The following is a 17,528-nucleotide window of genomic DNA, read 5'->3' as shown; positions in this document are numbered from 1 at the left end:
TTAGCCACTCACAGTATACTGCTAACATTGTTCTGTCATAGTTTCCATCCAGTTCTGTAATCAAATTTAGTTGAATATCCAAATGTTGCAGAGCCAAATCTGATCCTTTGGTTATTTGGCTGTCTGTTTTAAAACGCCGATGTGTGTCCTCCTGCAGGTCTTGCTGGCCATGCACGCTAATGTTGAAGATCGGGGGATCAAGGGTGACATCACGGCCCTCATGGCAGCAGCCAGCGGCGGCTACGTAGACATAGTCAAACTGCTGCTGGTACATGGGGCTGACGTCAACGCACAGTCCTCCACAGGTAAACACAGACGTCAAACACCACTAGGTACTGTGACCGAGACCAGAAACCATCACATCTACTTACATAAACACTGACGCTCTGTTCCTGTCAGGTAACACAGCGCTGACGTACGCGTGTGCGGGTGGCTTCCTGGACGTGGTGAAGGTGCTGCTGAAGGAAGGCGCCAACATCGAGGACCACAACGAGAACGGCCACACCCCTCTGATGGAGGCGGCCAGCGCGGGTCACGTGGAGGTGGCCCGGGTGCTCCTGGAGTACGGGGCTGGTATCAACACGCACTCCAACGAGTTCAAGGAAAGTGCCCTTACGCTGGCCTGCTACAAAGGTACGTCCTGGACAATGAACCCTAGCCCTTTGCCCGTGCACCAGAGAGATCAGAGGTCTTTATCCAGAAATCAGTGACTCAAGTGATCCACTTATGTTGACAAACAGTTTGTGAAACAGGAAATGTAATTGTAGGGATTAAGCACCCAGAGCATTTTCCCCTCTTGTCACCACACACAGGGCACCTGGACATGGTGCGCTTCCTGTTAGAGGCTGGGGCTGACCAGGAGCACAAGACCGACGAGATGCACACAGCACTCATGGAGGCTTGTATGGTGAGACGCGCACAGAGACGCGCACAGACCCGCACTATTAAATTGAAGGTGCAGTATGACTGATGTGGTCTCCTGTTCCTTTGCTCCTCTTCAGGATGGGCATGTGGAGGTGGCGCGGCTGCTGTTGGACAGCGAGGCGCAGGTCAACATGCCCGCTGACTCTTTCGAGTCTCCGCTGACGCTGGCGGCCTGTGGGGGCCATGTAGAGCTTGCTGCCCTACTGATGGAGAGGGGCGCCAACCTGGAGGAAGTCAACGATGAGGGATACACGCCCCTCATGGAAGCTGCACGAGAGGGCCACGAGGAGATGGTGGCGCTGCTTTTGGCACAAGGTATGGCCTTCTCTTGCTCTCTGGTTTGAAGGAAACTAGTGTTCCCAGTAGATAGGTTTTCCCTACTATACTGAACCTCCAGCTTTGTGTAAATACAAAAGTCGTCTTTTAAAAAATGAAAAAAAAAAATGTAATGAAAGGCGAAGGAGGATTGAGTCAGTTGTCCAACTGAAATGTGTCTTCCGCATTTAACCCAACCCCTCTGAATCAGAGAGGTGCGGGGTGGTGGCCATAGTCACAATCTGATGTCTTCGGAGTCCGGGGAACAGTGGGTTAACTGCCTTGCTCAGGGGCAGGATGACAGATTTTTACCTTGTCAGCTCGGGGATTCGATCCAGCAACCTTCTGGTTACTGGAAGGAATGAAGTGACATGATAATATTTAGAGTTTTGAGCTCATGATCTAATTGGGTTGATGCCGAAGGGACAAGATGGCTTTTCCAGAACTAATTGAAATACTTTTTCTGTGGTCAATATCCAGTGGAGGGAGTAGGTTAGTGCTGTTTTTAAAGTGTGTTCCCAGCTGAACCATCTTGAATCATCCCTCTGTTGTCTGTGTGGTCTGCAGGTGCCAATATCAACGCTCAGACAGAGGAGACCCAGGAGACTGCCCTGACACTGGCCTGCTGCGGGGGCTTCCTGGAGGTGGCTGACTTCCTCATCAAGGCCGGGGCCGACATCGAGCTGGGCTGCTCCACACCTCTCATGGAGGCTGCACAGGAGGGACACCTGGAGCTGGTCAAGTACCTGCTGGCTGCCGGTGAGCAGAACCTCTCCCCTCTGAACAGCCTCTGTTTGGCTGTCTCAAAACAAACTCCACCAACATCTGAGATGACCTCAACTAACCGGTCCCCGGTCCCGTCCCCCCCGCACATTGACTCCGTATCGGTACCCCCCCTGTATATAGTCTCGCTATTGTTATTACTTCTGCTCTTTAATTACTTGTTACTTTTTTATTTCTTATTATCTGTATTTTTTTTTTGTTTTACTGCATTGTTGGTTAGAGGCTCGTAAAGTAAGCATTTCACTAAGGTCCACACCTGTTGTTTTCGGCACACGTGACAATTTGTTTTGAATTAAAAATATAATTGGGTTTGAGCATTTGATCATCATTTCATAAATTATTGAAATTGACTCGGTTATTCCCAAAACCCACATTTATTTTAAGTTTGTGGTTGTTATATCTGTGTGTAATTCGACACCTGTGCTCTTGTCCCCAGGAGCCAATGTCCACGCCACAACGGCGACGGGAGACACGGCGCTGACTTACGCCTGTGAGAACGGACACACAGACGTGGCGGACGTGCTGCTGCAGACGGGGGCTGACCTGGTGAGACCTCACCCTCTGGAGAAACACAGTTCATGTCCATGCACAGCCTTTTTTGTATTTGAGTTGTTCACACATTTGCGTAAGTGTGTGTGTGCTACTCGAATGGTACCCTATTTTGTTTTCTAGTGCACTACTTTTGACTGGCGCCCATAAGGCTCTGATCTAAAGTAGTGCACTATATAGGGTCCCTATAGGGCTCTGATCTAAAGTAGTGCACTATACCATACCACCCTGCATACCACTGCTGGCTTGCTTCTGAAGCTAAGCAGGGTTGGTCCTGGTCAGTCCCTGGATGGGAGACCAGATGCTGCTGGAAGTGGTGTTGGAGGGCCAGTAGGAGGCACTCTTTCCTCTGGTCTAAACAAAGATCCCAATGCCCCAGGGCAGTGATTGGGGACACTGCCCTGTGTAGGGTGCCGTCTTTCGGATGGGACGTTAAACGGGTGTCCTGACTCTCTGAGGTCATTAAAGATCCCATGGCACTTATCGTAAGAGTAGGGGTGTTAACCCCGGTGTCCTGGCTAAATTCCCAATCTGGCCCTCAACCATCACGGTCACCTAATAATCCCCAGTTTACAATTGGCTCACTCATCCCCCTCTCCCCTGTAACTATTCCCCAGGTCGTTGCTGCAAATGAGAATGTGTTCTCAGTCAACTTACCTGGTAAAATAACGGATAAATAAAAAAATAAAATATAGGGAATAGGGTCCCATAGGTCTTTAATCTAAAGTAGTGCACTATATAGGGAATAGGGTCCCATAGGACTCCGGTCAAAATTATTGCACTGTATAGGGAATAGGTTGCCATTTGTGACGCTGTCTCTGTGTTGTGTAGATGCTGGATACGTCACTGCTTGAATAGGCTCTCTGTTTCTACTTGTACACTTTACACGCTCCTGTCTCTGTTTGTCTTACAGGAGCATGAATCGGAGGGGGGCAGGACCCCTCTAATGAAAGCTGTTAGAGCGGGCCACCTCTGTACTGTACAATTCCTAATCAGCAAAGGTCTGCTCCTTCACTGTGTAGCGACACCACACACCAGACATCTGACACGTTGTAGCTTGAGCCGCATTGCTCATCAGATAAAGCCTCATTGATACAGTAGAGTATGTAAACGTTATAGGGTTGCTGTTGTTTTCATGTGGCCTCAGATTGACCCTGTTCTTGGTCTCTCTCCCTCCACCAGGAGCTAATGTGAACAGGGCGACGGCCAACAATGATCACACAGTAGTGTCTCTGGCCTGCGCCGGGGGCCACCTGGCCGTGGTGGAGCTGCTGCTGTCCCATGGGGCTGATCCTACACACAGACTGAAGGTGAGATCACTTGTCCCAAGCTCCTGGGCACAACGCTCTCAGGAGTGACCAGGGAGGAAATCTGATATTAAGAATGCCACACTGCAAGCATTATAATGGACTCCTGTGTAAACAAACCTTTCTGTAACCCCTGTAAACTCAAACCTTTCTGTAACTGCTGTACAGACAGAACTGTTTCCATGTCTTTGTTCCTCTTTTAATTCTTGATCAAATTGTAACTTCTCCCAAGATCCTGATACTAATGATGACGTGTGTTTTGTGTCAATCTCTCACCTAGGATGGCTCCACCATGCTGATCGAAGCTGCTAAGGGCGGTCACACCATCGTGGTGTCCTATCTCCTCGACTACCCCAACAACGTCCTGTCGGTCCCCGTGCCAGACTTGTCTCAGCTCACACCCCCCTCACATGACACCTCTCCGGTAGGGACTTCTACAAACATGTTTGTTTATTGTTGATACCAGTTACAATTTTTATATGTTGATTCCAAGTATTGATACTAAATATACTTTTCTAATATCCTACCTAACCTAAACAGGCTCCACGAGTTCCATTCCAAGCCCTGGCCATGGTGGTGCCTCCTCAAGAGCCAGACAGAGTCCCCTCCAACATCACAACGCCTCCACCCGTCATCACAAAAGGTCAGATCATACAACGTGTGTTAACAGTAAATACATGTCTAACTTTGCCAAGAAGACCACGAGACACCATTTGACTGCACAAGGAGTCAAAGCGTTCCATTTAATGATTACTGCGATATTGTATGGTACAACCTCGTAGCTAACTGGTTGTGTTGTCCTGTGTGGTTGTCAGGCGGTTCCAAGCAGAGGCTGAGCCCCCTACAGGGCAGCCCCGTCGCTGCAGGCGGTCCAGACGCGGACCTGCTGCCTCCCTTCCACCCGTACCAGCCCCTAGAGTGCATCGTGGAAGAGACTGAGGGCAAGCTGAACGAGCTTGGCCAGAGGATCTCCGCTATAGAGAAGGCCCAGCTGCAGTCCTTGGAGCTCATCCAGGGAGAACCTCTCACCAAAGACAAGATCGAGGAGCTGAAGAAGAGCCGCGAGGAGCAGGTCCAGAAGAAGAAGAAGATCCTCAAGGAGCTGCAGAAGGTGGAGCGCCAGCTGCAGCTCAAGACACAGCAGCAGTTCACCAAAGAGTACATGGAGGCCAAAGGCCTGAAGGACGACCCGGGGCAGCTTGGCCAGGCGGCAGGGGTGGAGCAGCCCGGCACCCCCCTGCCCATGCAGGCTGCAGAGCCGGGCTTCGACACCGAGGGGGACGGGGAGGGAATCCACCACCATGATGGACAGCCCCACCCCGCCGCCGAGGAACAGGATGATGATGAGGAGGACTATGCCAAGCTACCTCAGGTGGACACCATCCTGTATAGACATGCCCAGGAACCCCCGCCACCCGCACCTCCTCACACCCAGAACCTGCAGAGTCCCGCACCTCCTCACACCCAGAACCTGCAGGGTCCCGCTCCTCCTCACACCCAGAACCTGCAGGGTCCCGCTCCTCCTCACACCCAGAACCTGCAGGGTCCCGCTCCTCCTCACACCCAGAACCTGCAGGGTCCCGCTCCTCCTCACACCCAGGACCTGCAGGGTCCCGCACCTCTTCACACCCAGAACTTGCAGGGTCCCGCTCCTCACACCCAGGACCTGCAGGGCCCCGCTCCTCCTCACACCCAGGACCTGCAGGGTCCCGCTCCTCCTCACACCCAGGACCTGCAGGGTCCCGCTCCTCCTCACACCCAGGACCTGCAGGGTCCCGCTCCTCCTCACACCCAGGACCTGCAGGGACCCGCTCCTCCTCACACCCAGGACCTGCAGGGTCCCGCTCCTCCTCACACCCAGGACCTGCAGGGTCCCGCTCCTCCTCACACCCAGGACCTGCAGGGTCCCGCTCCTCCTCACACCCAGGACCTGCAGGGTCCCGCTCCTCCTCACACCCAGGACCTGCAGGGTCCCGCTCCTCCTCACACCCAGGACCTGCAGGGTCCCGCTCTTCCTCACACCCAGGACCTGCAGGGTCCCGCTCTTCCTCACACCCAGGACCTGCAGGGTCCCGCTCTTCCTCACAACCAGGACCTGCAGGGTCCCGCTCCTCCTCACACCCAGGACCTGCAGGGTTCCGCTCCTCCTCACACCCAGGACCTGCAGGGTTCCGCTCCTCCTCACACCCAGGACCTGCAGGGTCCCGCTCCTCCTCACACCCAGGACCTGCAGGGTCCCGCTCCTCCTCACACCCAGGACCTGCAGGGTCCCGCTCCTCCTCACACCCAGGACCTGCAGGGTCCCGCTCCTCCTCACACCCAGGACCTGCAGGGTCCCGCTCCTCCTCACACCCAGGACCTGCAGGGTCCCGCTCCTCCTCACACCCAGGACCTGCAGGGTCCCGCTCCTCCTCACACCCAGGACCTGCAGGGTCCCGCTTCTCCTCACACCCAGGACCTGCAGGGTCCCGCCCCTCCTCACACCCAGGACCTGCAGGGTCCCGCCCCTCACACCCAGGACCTGCAGGGTCCCGCTCCTCCTCACACCCAGGACCTGCAGGGACCCGCTCCTCCCCTCCTACAGGCCCGCTTCTTACCCTCCCATCTCCTGGTCACCCAGCAGTCCACAGACTTCAGTACGGCAGACTACCCCGTCAGCTCCAGCCCCGATCTGGAGAGGGTAATGGTGAACCAGCAGCAGATGTTGTGGCAGCAGTTGACAGACCTGGGACCGGGCCTTCTCACCCAGGCCCCTGAAGGACTCATGGTGGCCACCCCAGCACAGACCCTCACAGATACTTTGGACGACATCATGGCAGGTGTGTGTTCATAAACACGGTCCTATGTGGTCCTCTCTTTTGACATTTTTATTTTTAACTCGACTAACCTGGTTAAATCAGAAAATAAAACTTCTAACCATTAATGAATGCTTGATCCCTCATCCTTTTCCTTTGCACTGAACTTGGTTTCAGTACATTTTCAACATACTTTTTCAAATGGTTTTCATCCATCTTAAATTCAAATGGGATGTAGTTATATGTTGTATTTTGAAGGTGAACTAACAACTCTCCTTCCCTCTCGCCCCTGTGACAGCAGCGGTGAGCAGCAGAGTCCCCATGTTGAGCACGACGGCCTCGCCCACAACACAGACGCCCATCCATTCAGTGTCCCCACACTCCATGCTCCCCCTCTACCCCTCCGTAGACATTGACGCACACGTACGTCACACCACACGTCTAACAATGCACAGGAATAATAACACGCTAGTTTAGCTAATAATAGTCAGACGGGTTGTTTCTGGTCAGGAAAATAACACCTGACTGTATCTCTTGTCAGACGGAGAGTAATCACGACACCGCTCTGACGCTGGCCTGTGCGGGCGGTCACGAGGAACTGGTGTCGGTGCTTGTCGCCCGCGGGTCTAACATCGAGCATCGGGATAAGAAAGGTACACAACTCCCATACTTTGTCTTTATCTATGTTTTGTAGCAACAAAAAAAACAAACATGTTGAGGTCAATTATCAGGGAACTTGATCATTTGTGTTTAGAAGTGGGAGTCCATCTGTATTGTTGGAAACGGACCAATTGGATGACTAGTTTTATTAACAGATGGGCATTTGACCGTTTTTTGACTAAGTACTCGCAGGATTTATTTTCTAGTACTTGAATGAAAAATATTATTAGAACACAAAATACATATGTGCACATTGATCTATAGCCCTATGCCAACAGTGTGTGACAAATTTCCTATTTATCCTAACCCTTACAGAGAACACATCCATAATGACAAAGCAAAAACGGGTATAACATTTACATAAATATTCACACCCTTTACTCAGTACATAGTTGAAGCATCTTTGGCAGCGATTACAGCCTAGAGTCTTCTTGGGTATGACGCTACAAGCGTGGCACACCTGTATTTGAGGAGTTTCTCCCATTCTTCTCTGAAGATCCTCTCAAGCTCTGTCAGGTTGGATGGAGAGCGTCGCTGCACAGCTATTTTCAGGTCTCTCCAGGGATGTTAGATCGGGTTCAAGTCCAGGCTCTGGCTGGGCCACTCAAGGTCATTCAGAGACTTGTCCCGAAGCCACTCCTGCGTTGTCTTGGCTGTGTGCTTAGGGTTGTTGTCCTGTTGGAAGGTGAACCTTCGCCCCAGTCTGATGTCCTGAGCGCTCTGGAGCAGGATTTCATCAAGGATCTCTCAGTACTTTGCTTTGTTAATCTTTCCCGATTCTGACTAGTCTCCCAGTCCCTGCCGCTGTAAAACATCCCCACAGCATGATGCTGCCACCACCATGCTTCACTGTAGAGATGGTGCCAGGTTTTCTCCAGACGTGACACTTGGCATTCAGGCCAAGGAGTTCAATCTGGTTTCATCAGACCAGAGAATCTTGTTTCTCGTGGTCTGAGAGTCCTTTGGGTACCTTTTGGCAAACTTCAAGTGGTCTATCATGTTCCTTTTACTGAGGAGTGGCTTCCGTTTGGCCACTCTACCATAAAGGCCTGATTGGTGGAGTGCTGCAGAGATGATTGTCCTTCTGGAAGGTTCTTCCATCTCCACAGAGGAACTCTGGAGCTCTGTCAGAGTGACCATCGGGTTCTTGGTCACCTCTCTGACCAAGGCCCTTCTCCCCCGATTGTGCAGTTTGGCTGGGTGGCCAGCTCTAGGAAGAGTCCTGGTGGTTCCAAACTTCTTCCATTTACGAATGATGGAGGCCCCTTCTTGGGGACCTTCAATGCGTCAGAAATGTTTTGGTACCCTTCCCCAGATCTGTGCCTCAACACAGTCCTGTCTCGAAGCTCTACGGACAACTCCTTCGATCTCATGGCTTGGTTTTTGCTCTTACATGCACTGTCAACTGTGGGACCTTATATAGACAGGTGTGTGCCTTTCCCACTCAATCAATTGAATTTAGCACAGGTGGACTCCAAGTTGTAGAAACATGTCAAGGATGATCAATTGAAACAGGATGCACCTGAGCTCAATTTCGAGTCTCATAGCAAAGGGTATGAATACTTACGTTTTTTATTTTTTATAAATTTGCTTAACTTCCTAAACCTGTATATTCTTTGTCATTATGGGATATTGTGTGTAGATTGATGAAAAACATTTATTTTATCCATTTTAGAATTAGGCTTTAACATAACAAAATTTGGATAAAGTCAAGGGGTCTGAATACTTTCTGAAGTGTGTATGTATAGATATTTGTTTTCACTCACTACCAGTCAAAAGTTTTAGAACACCTACTCATTCTAGGGTTTTTATTTTTACTATTTTCTACATTGTAGAATAATAGTGAAGATATCAGAACTATGAAGTAACACGTGGAATCATGTAGTAACCCAAAAAATGTTAAACAAATAAATTTTATATTTGATATTCTTCAAATAGCCACCCTTTGCCTTGACAGCTTTGCACACTCTTGGCCTGCTTTTCCAACGGTCTTGAAGGAGTTTCCTCATATGCTGAGCACTTGTTGGCTGCTCACTCAATTGGGTTGAGGTCGGGGTGATTGTGGAGACCAGGTCATCTGATGCAGCACTCAATCACTCTAATTCTTGGTAAAATAGGCCTTACACAGCCTGGAGGTGTGTTGGGTCATTGTCCTGTTGAAAAATAAATGATAGTCCCACTACGCTCAAACAAGATCGGATGGCGTATCACTGCAGAATGTTGTGGTAGCCATGCTGGTTAAGTGTACCTTGAATTCTAAATAAATGAGACCGTGTCACCAGCAAAGCACCCCCACACCATAACACCACCACCTCCGTGATTTACATTGGGAAATACACATGCAGAGATCATCCGTTCACCCACACCGCGTCTCACAAAGACATGGCAGTTGGACCTAAAAATCTCTAATTTGGACTCCAGACCAAAGGACAGATTTCCACTGGTCTAATGACCATTGTTCATGTTTCTAGGCCCAAGCAAGTCTCTTCTTCTTATTGGTGTCCCCTTTAGTAGTAGTTTCTTTGCAGCAATTTGACAATAAAGGCTTTCTTTCACGCAGTCTCCTCTGAACAGTTAATGTAATATGGACTTGGTCTTTTACCAAATACCTCATGAAGCTGGTTGAGAGAATGCCAAGACTGTGCAAAGCTATCTTAAAGGCAAAGGGTGGCAATTTGAACAATTTAAAATATATTTTGATTTATCCCATTTTTGGTTACTACATGATTCTATGTGTTATTTCATAGTTTGGTATCTTCACTATTATTATACAAAACAGTAAAAATAAAGAAAAACCCTGGAATGAGTAGGTGTGTCCAATTTGACTGGTACTGTATATATTTTTAGTCAATAGAAAAGCAAATGCAATTTAAGATTATTGTTTTGAAACCGTAATATCATCTAGTTATATTATATCGTTGTACACAATCTTCAAGAAGGCAGTAACCTCAGCATTGGCACTTGCATAGAGGCCTTTTGGCTCTGCAATGGCATAGCCTTGCGTTGTTAATTTAGCAGACAAGACGCTCATATTTTTCCCTGAGTCCTTATCACAGTCAAGACATGTATTTTAAAGTAAAACATTTAATATAACAGAATAAAATATATTTTTCCAAATGAAAAAGGTGGCGCTGCGACGTAATCCCTATCTCACATCTGAAACAGTTGTCAGTGATTATTTGAAACGGGGGCTCAAACACAATCTGTGTTTTTCGATATACATCCGTTCTATTTAGATTTATGACTGTTCTTTGGATAAACAGTTCCCCACAGTGCATTGTGATGAAATACGGCCACAACATCTGTTTGGTAAATAATTCTGCTGAAAAATACATCGTTTTTTTTTTGTCTCTATTAAACAAAGGTTTTTGCCTATTTTCAGTGTGGAACCTGTCTATTTAAGGGGGTTATAGTCTAGGCCAGGGCTATTTAACTAAACATTAATAAAATATCTGCGAAACAAATCCCCACCCAAGAATCTGACGTTCAGTTCCTAAATGACAAGCACTGTGGTGGTTGTCGTCTATCGTGTGGTTTCTAGCGCCTTTGTGGCATGTTGATTTAGATTTTCTTCACATGACTTTGGCTCTAGTGTTTGCACGGTTTAGATACAAATTATTATGACCCCCGTTACGGAAAACTACGACTCTCAGGAACACATACGCGACTTCTGTTTCCTTCTGATGCTAACAAGGACTCGTTAGACGGGAGTGTGACATAAAACATCACCTAATGACCGAGGGAAATTAATTCAAATCCTACTTTGTGATTTGACAGATCTTTTATTTATATTGATGCTTAGTTTTCAGATTTTTAAATGACCAAATTACTTTTAAGAAGCTTTTAATATTTTTATTTTTTAATAAATATATACAAAATAAGGCTCTGTTGATTTAAAGAAAAAAAGAAGGAACATTTTTGGGGGGGGTTGAACCTCGACTCATATTGGTTGAGCGCCCTCCACTTCTTTCTTAATTACTTTTAGCAACATTTCATTTTAAGGGGCTTTATTGGTTTGTTGCTTTTTTTATACAGTTCTTCTGAAGAATAATTGCATGTAGAAAATGTCATGCGAACCAATTCTAAATGGCACAGTAGCAAAGTGGAAAATAGACGGGCTGCAATTATTCCAAAACTGCAGCTCTTTGTTGGAACACATATTTTCCTACTTCAGGATTAAACTGTCATCTTTTGGCAAGAAATGTAGCTTGTGTATCCCATCCGTTAGATATGTTTTTATAGGTATTTATTTCTGTCAGACTAAACGGGAACTTGTGCGCGCGCTCAGCACCTGGCGCGTAGGAAGCGGTCGGAACGCAATTGGGTCAATGAGACATGGAGGGGAAATGGAATCTGGAAGAACTTTGATGCTCGACTTGGTTTCTTTTGTTGTGCATTTGCGTGGCACAACAAAAGAAACCATGTACAAATGGAACACTAGTCAAAGCAAATTCATTTTTAAAGACGACAAAATATATAATTTGGACAATTTTACTTGCCACCAGAAAGCATTCCACCAAATAGTTTTACAGTATTTCAAAAATAAAAATAAAATATATCTCTGGTTAAAGATTGACCTTTGTCGGTTCCAGCGGTCGAGTATTCATGCCCATCCTTAATATGTTGGAGAGTAATCTAAATGTCTCTAACCGTCTCTCCCAAGGTTTCACTCCTCTGATCCTGGCTGCCACAGCGGGTCATGTTGGCGTGGTGGAGATCCTGCTGGATAAAGGAGGGGACATCGAAGCCCAGTCTGAGAGAACCAAAGACACTCCTCTCTCCCTGGCCTGCTCTGGAGGAAGACAAGAGGTGCTGCTCTGCATGTCATATTTCGTGTGAACAACAGGACGAAGCAGTGCCGTAAAAAGCGAGACATATTAGCGTAGCCACTTTCCCACAGCACTCTCACCGCAGCTACACTTCAGAAGTCCCAACACTAGCATTCCTGCAATTTCAAACTCATTCGCAGGGAAACGGCTCTAATTTATTGCATCGAACATACTATGCTACATTTAAGGCTACATCGTCCCAAAATACCATGTAGGCCTAAAGACATAAGTCTAATGTCCAGAATTTAATCAATATAATTTGTAAATTAGATTTAGCTACAATATCAGACATTGTAAGTAGATGGAGCCCCAGGAACCACCATGTGCATCGCTGTTTATTTTAGTTTTTATATTTCTAGCAGCGTCTTTCTCCCCTTGTTCTGGATTTTAGTAAACGTCATATTATTTCACACATCTCTTTGTCTACTAAACATTATCTGAGCTGCATGTGATTGAACAAGTCATTGGATGCATGTGCTCCATTCGTTACCTTCCTTGTAGACAGAATAAAACTGTTTTTTGGGGGCGGATTACTATTAATGTAAACCAACTGATACATTAACGTGCTCATTTTCAATAGCCTATAGAAGAAACAAGGAAACTGAAAGAGAAGTTATTTCCACTTGGTAATAATACATTTTCTTTCAATTTGCTCTAGAATCTAATTATCAATATAATAAAGGTTGGCGTAGGATAGTTCCTTAAAGTAGACTCAAACAGCATATGTTGGATATGGATTGGCTTTAGCAAGATGCTGTGGAGATTAATTCAATTTCAGCACATTGAGTTTAAAAGAATATATTATTAGAGTTTCTACACAGCGGCTTGTTCTGGCCAATCCCCTCAATCGATTGGTTGGGTCATTGCCACCAATAGGCTATCAGATGTGTTTTTTTTTTTTTTAGATATGAAAAGGAGATGTTAAATGTGACTAACCCGGCACTGGTAGGGAAGTGTGGAGATGACTGTGTGCTGATTGGCCAGTAGGGTAGGTGTGAATGAACTCGTTCTCAACTGGCCTACCTGGTAAAATAAAATAACGTGTGAATGTTCTGAAAGCTTCATTTTAATCAATCATATGAATACGATAAGAGCCCCCCCCCCTCCCCCGTCGGGACCTGATGTGTTATCAGCAGGACAACAGTCTTGCTGTGTCTATGACATGGTACGCCGATGAAGACGGTTATGTTCCACATTGGGTACAATATGCCTAAATTTCAATGTTTATCATCTGCTATTGTCTACATGATTTACAGCAGGTTCTAGTAAGATTCAACAGAGAAAGCACCAAGGATTAATGACTTTGTCCAAGCCGACAGACAGAAACAGAAAACGGTCTACTGTGCAATTGTGTAGGATAGGCTATTGCGCAACACCCAACTATATTTTCCTTTCTATCATTAAGGACCATGGGCTTATAAACAAAACGATCAGAGGATAATTCACAAGGGATTTGTTTTTCCCAAACTTATTTCATTCGGGTCCGTCTTTTGACAGAAACCTGGAGATTTTATTCTTGGAGTGAAGATATTTTGACACCGTGTCTAGATGATTAAAGGCTACACTGCTAACTTGTGTTTGGCCCGCAAATTGATGTGTGATCATAATCATTATTTAGCGACCCACGGTATACGTCCCACCTAATGAAAATCATTGGCTATTGTAACTGTGTGTCTCTAAAATAACAATGTTTCATTTTTTTTTTTAAGTCATGCTAGTTTTTTGTTTTTTAAATTACCAAATTTCGGCCTTTTACAAGATCTTCATATTTTCAAATGAACTGTATAACTGATCACATTTGTGAAAGTATTCTGCCCAGATCTTCTGTTTTGTGTTATTTAAGTGTCTTAATGTGTTTGCACCCCAGGAAGAGGAGCTGTTACCTTTGCCGGAACTAATGGGGATCGTTAATAAACCTCAGGAAGAGTAGCTGCTGCCTTGGCCGGAACTAATGGGGATCCCTAATCAAATACAAACACATACATATTTTAGGCCGTAGCCTGGAAAAACAGCCAGACATGATTTATGAAAAGCAGTGAACCTACACATCGTTTCACCTTCTTGAATAACAGACTCATAAACACAAACATGCTTGCGTCACAGCTGTTTCCGCCCAGGGAAACTCAACGTATTGTAGTCTACAGTGCGTTGAGGGCGAGTACGCAGCGGGCTCGGCTCTTAGAGTAGCTGCTGCTGCATAGAAACGGCTAATGGCGATCCTAATAAAAACAACAAAATAACCCCTTAGTGAAACAGGAGGCAGAACGACAACCTGACAGACACAAACTCACTGTCTGAACCAGCTTAACACTACATACATTTAGATAAACGATAGAAGTGTCCTGTGGATTGACTAACCTGTGGTCCATTCACTCCAGGTGGTGGAGCTGTTGCTGCTGCGCGGGGCCAACAAGGAGCACCGTAACGTTTCAGACTACACTCCGCTCAGCCTGGCCGCCTCAGGGGGCTTCGTCAACATCATCAAGATCCTCCTCAACGCTGGAGCTGAAATCAACTCCAGGTATCCACAACCAGCCCTCCTTGCCACAGTTTGTGCAGGCTGTGCCTCTGTCCCAATATTAACAGTTTGTATAATCATCCCCGCGCCCTGTCTGTTCCCCTCGCCCTGTCTGTTCCCCTCAGGACTGGGAGTAAGCTGGGTATCTCTCCTCTGATGCTGGCTGCCATGAACGGTCACGTCCCTGCGGTCAAGCTGCTGCTGGACATGGGCTCAGACATCAACGCTCAGATCGAGACTAACCGCAACACGGCTCTGACCCTGGCCTGCTTCCAGGGACGGGCGGAGGTGGTCAGTCTGCTGCTGGACCGCAAGGCCAACGTGGAGCACCGCGCCAAGGTGGTAGCAACTGCAACAGGCTGGAGCCTGACATGTCGTCATGTTGTCTGGGCGTGTGTCAAAGACATTAGAAATTATGTTCTTGTCTGTGTGGTGCTGTCTCACTGACCCATTTTATACGTTCTCTCTCAGACTGGGCTGACCCCCCTCATGGAGGCGGCTTCGGGTGGCTATGCTGAGGTGGGGCGGGTGCTGCTGGATAAGAGCGCTGACGTCAACGCCCCACCTGTCCCCTCCTCCCGAGACACCGCGCTCACCATCGCTGCAGACAAGGGCCACTACAAGTTCTGTGAGCTCCTAATCAACCGGTAATATCTTAATCTTTTATGTACAGTATGACAGTGAGAAGATCCTTTCAGTCAGAATATCATTCCTCTCTAGTCTCTCTTCCTCTACTCAGCCTGTTGTCCTTCTCACAGAGGTGCTCACATTGACGTGCGCAATAAGAAGGGAAACACTCCCCTGTGGCTGGCGGCCAACGGCGGCCATTTTGACGTGGTGCAGCTGCTGGTGCAGGCTGGGGCCGATGTCGACGCAGCAGACAACCGCAAGATCACACCACTCATGGCTGCCTTCCGCAAGGTGGTACACACACACACACACACACACACACACACACACACACACATGAAATAGTGGAGGCTGCTGAGGGGAGGACGGCTCAAAATAAAGCCTGGAACGGAGCGAATGGAATGGTATCAAACGTGTTTGTTGTATTTGATACCGTTCCACTTAATCCGCTCCAACCATTACAACAAGCTCATCCTCCCCAATTCCAGGTGCCACCAACCTCCTGTGGTATGAAACTAAACTGTGATAAAACACTAGTGTCACTTTCTCCTATAAGTAAATTGGTTCTGATACTGATACACAGTTGAATATCTCATATGACCTATGCTCCCCGTTCATTTCCTGTTCTTAGCTAATGACCCCGGTGTTGTGTAAATGAAAGTGTATGTATAATAATCCCAGGAGCCTGACCTCTGAACTCTGTCTCACAGGGCCATGTGAAGGTGGTTCAGTACCTGGTCAAGGAGGTCAACCAGTTCCCCTCGGACATCGAGTGCATGAGATACATTGCCACCATCACCGACAAGGTAAGCTACAACGGACAAGACCAACAACCCATTCATTGAAAATGACAAAGGGGGTCTCCCGAGTGGCGCAGCGGTCTAAGGCACTGCAGTGCTAGCTGTGTTACTACAGATCCTGGTTCGATACTAGGTTGCGTCGCGACCGGGAGACACATGAGGCTGGTGTACGGTGTTTCCGCCGACACGTTGGTGCGGCTGGCTTCCGGGTTAAGCGGGCATTGTGTCAAGAAGCAGTGTGGCTTGGCGGGGTTGTGTTTCGGTGGACTCTCGACCTTCGCGCCTCCTGAGTTCGTACGGGAGTTGCAGCGATGGGACAAGACTGTAACTACCAATTAGATATGACGAAATTGGGGAGAAAAGGGGGGTGGGTACATTTTAGAAAATGACAAAGGGTAAACTTTTTATTTTTCTGAAAGGAAGTGCGCTTCCAACCGTAAAGTTTGTCTCGTACTCGTCCTAGGACCTGCTGAAGAAATGTCACCAGTGCATGGAGACCATTGTCAAAGCCAAAGACCAGCAGGCAGCAGAGGCCAACAAGAACGCAAGCATTCTGCTGAAGGAGCTGGACTTGGAGAAGGTAAATTTACTTTTCCATCCAACACAACCGTCTGCACCTCATGGATTTACAGCTCTCTGTAGATGTTGTGATCATCCCAAATGGAACCCTGTTCCTGTAGGGTTCTAGTCAAAAAGGTAGTGCACTATATAGGGAATATGGTGCCTATAGGGCTCTGATCTAAAGTAGTGCACTATATAGGGAATATGGTCCCTATAGGACTCTGGTCAGAAGTAGTGCACTATATAGGGAATATGGTGCCTATAGGGCTCTGATCTAAAGTAGTGCACTACATAGGGAATATGGTCCCTATAGGACTCTGGTCAGAAGTAGTGCACTATATAGGGAATATGGTGTCTATAGAACTCTGGTCAGAAGTAGTGCACTATATAGGGAATATGGTGCCTATCGGGCTCTGATCTAAAGTAGTGCACTATATAGGGAATATGGTCCCCATAGGACTCTGGTCAGAAGTAGTGCACTATATAGGGAATATGGTCCCTATAGGACTCTGGTCAGAAGTAGTGCACTATATAGGGAATATGGTGCCATTTGGGATGCATGCTCTGGGTTGTAATCATCCATTTTGTTTTCTTGGTGTGTACAGTCCAGGGAGGAGAGTAAGAAGCAAGCCCTGGCCGCTAAGCGTGAGAAGCGTAAGGAGAAACGCAAGAAGAAGAAGGAAGAGCAGAAGAGGAAGCTGGAGGGGGAGGAAGAGGAGGAGGAAGAGGAGGCCAAAGTAAAAGAGGAGTTGGAGGACCAAGACTCCTCTGAAGGTAACCACCTTTTTACTAGCTGTACCTGAACAGCCTCTTATGTAGCCTAGCGCGGCGGCACCTGAACAGCCTCTTATGTAGCC

The 17,528-nt window shown here is 47.5% G+C and overlaps 1 protein-coding gene across 6 annotated transcripts in view; it reads left to right on the top strand.

Annotated features, from left to right (window-relative positions):
• The window catches only part of LOC129867932 (ankyrin repeat and KH domain-containing protein 1-like), a 44,955-nt gene that overhangs the window by 19,827 nt on the left and 7,600 nt on the right, over positions 1–17,528 (top strand). For 3 of the 6 annotated variants that reach the window (XM_055941427.1, XM_055941426.1, XM_055941422.1), the window contains exons 5-25: positions 158–305; positions 400–633; positions 813–907; positions 1,002–1,239; positions 1,807–1,998; positions 2,459–2,568; positions 3,485–3,572; positions 3,754–3,881; positions 4,159–4,302; positions 4,419–4,521; positions 4,694–6,697; positions 6,975–7,096; positions 7,215–7,326; positions 11,997–12,142; positions 14,541–14,683; positions 14,806–15,019; positions 15,152–15,327; positions 15,439–15,601; positions 16,021–16,116; positions 16,574–16,690; positions 17,277–17,445. In XM_055941427.1, the coding sequence (XP_055797402.1) occupies positions 158–305; positions 400–633; positions 813–907; positions 1,002–1,239; positions 1,807–1,998; positions 2,459–2,568; positions 3,485–3,572; positions 3,754–3,881; positions 4,159–4,302; positions 4,419–4,521; positions 4,694–6,697; positions 6,975–7,096; positions 7,215–7,326; positions 11,997–12,142; positions 14,541–14,683; positions 14,806–15,019; positions 15,152–15,327; positions 15,439–15,601; positions 16,021–16,116; positions 16,574–16,690; positions 17,277–17,445 (4,942 nt within the window). Of the gene's footprint in view, positions 1–157; positions 306–399; positions 634–812; positions 908–1,001; positions 1,240–1,806; positions 1,999–2,458; positions 2,569–3,484; positions 3,573–3,753; positions 3,882–4,158; positions 4,303–4,418; positions 4,522–4,693; positions 6,698–6,971; positions 7,097–7,214; positions 7,327–11,996; positions 12,143–14,540; positions 14,684–14,805; positions 15,020–15,151; positions 15,328–15,438; positions 15,602–16,020; positions 16,117–16,573; positions 16,691–17,276; positions 17,446–17,528 lie in introns of all 6 variants that reach the window. The other 3 variants (XM_055941423.1, XM_055941424.1, XM_055941421.1) reach the window with 1 other exon arrangement.

Source organism: Salvelinus fontinalis, chromosome 13 (genome assembly GCF_029448725.1).
Source record: "Salvelinus fontinalis isolate EN_2023a chromosome 13, ASM2944872v1, whole genome shotgun sequence".
NCBI lineage: Eukaryota > Metazoa > Chordata > Actinopteri > Salmoniformes > Salmonidae > Salvelinus > Salvelinus fontinalis.
Note: the sequence above shows the minus strand (reverse complement) of the source record. Positions and strands in the feature narration are given on the sequence as shown.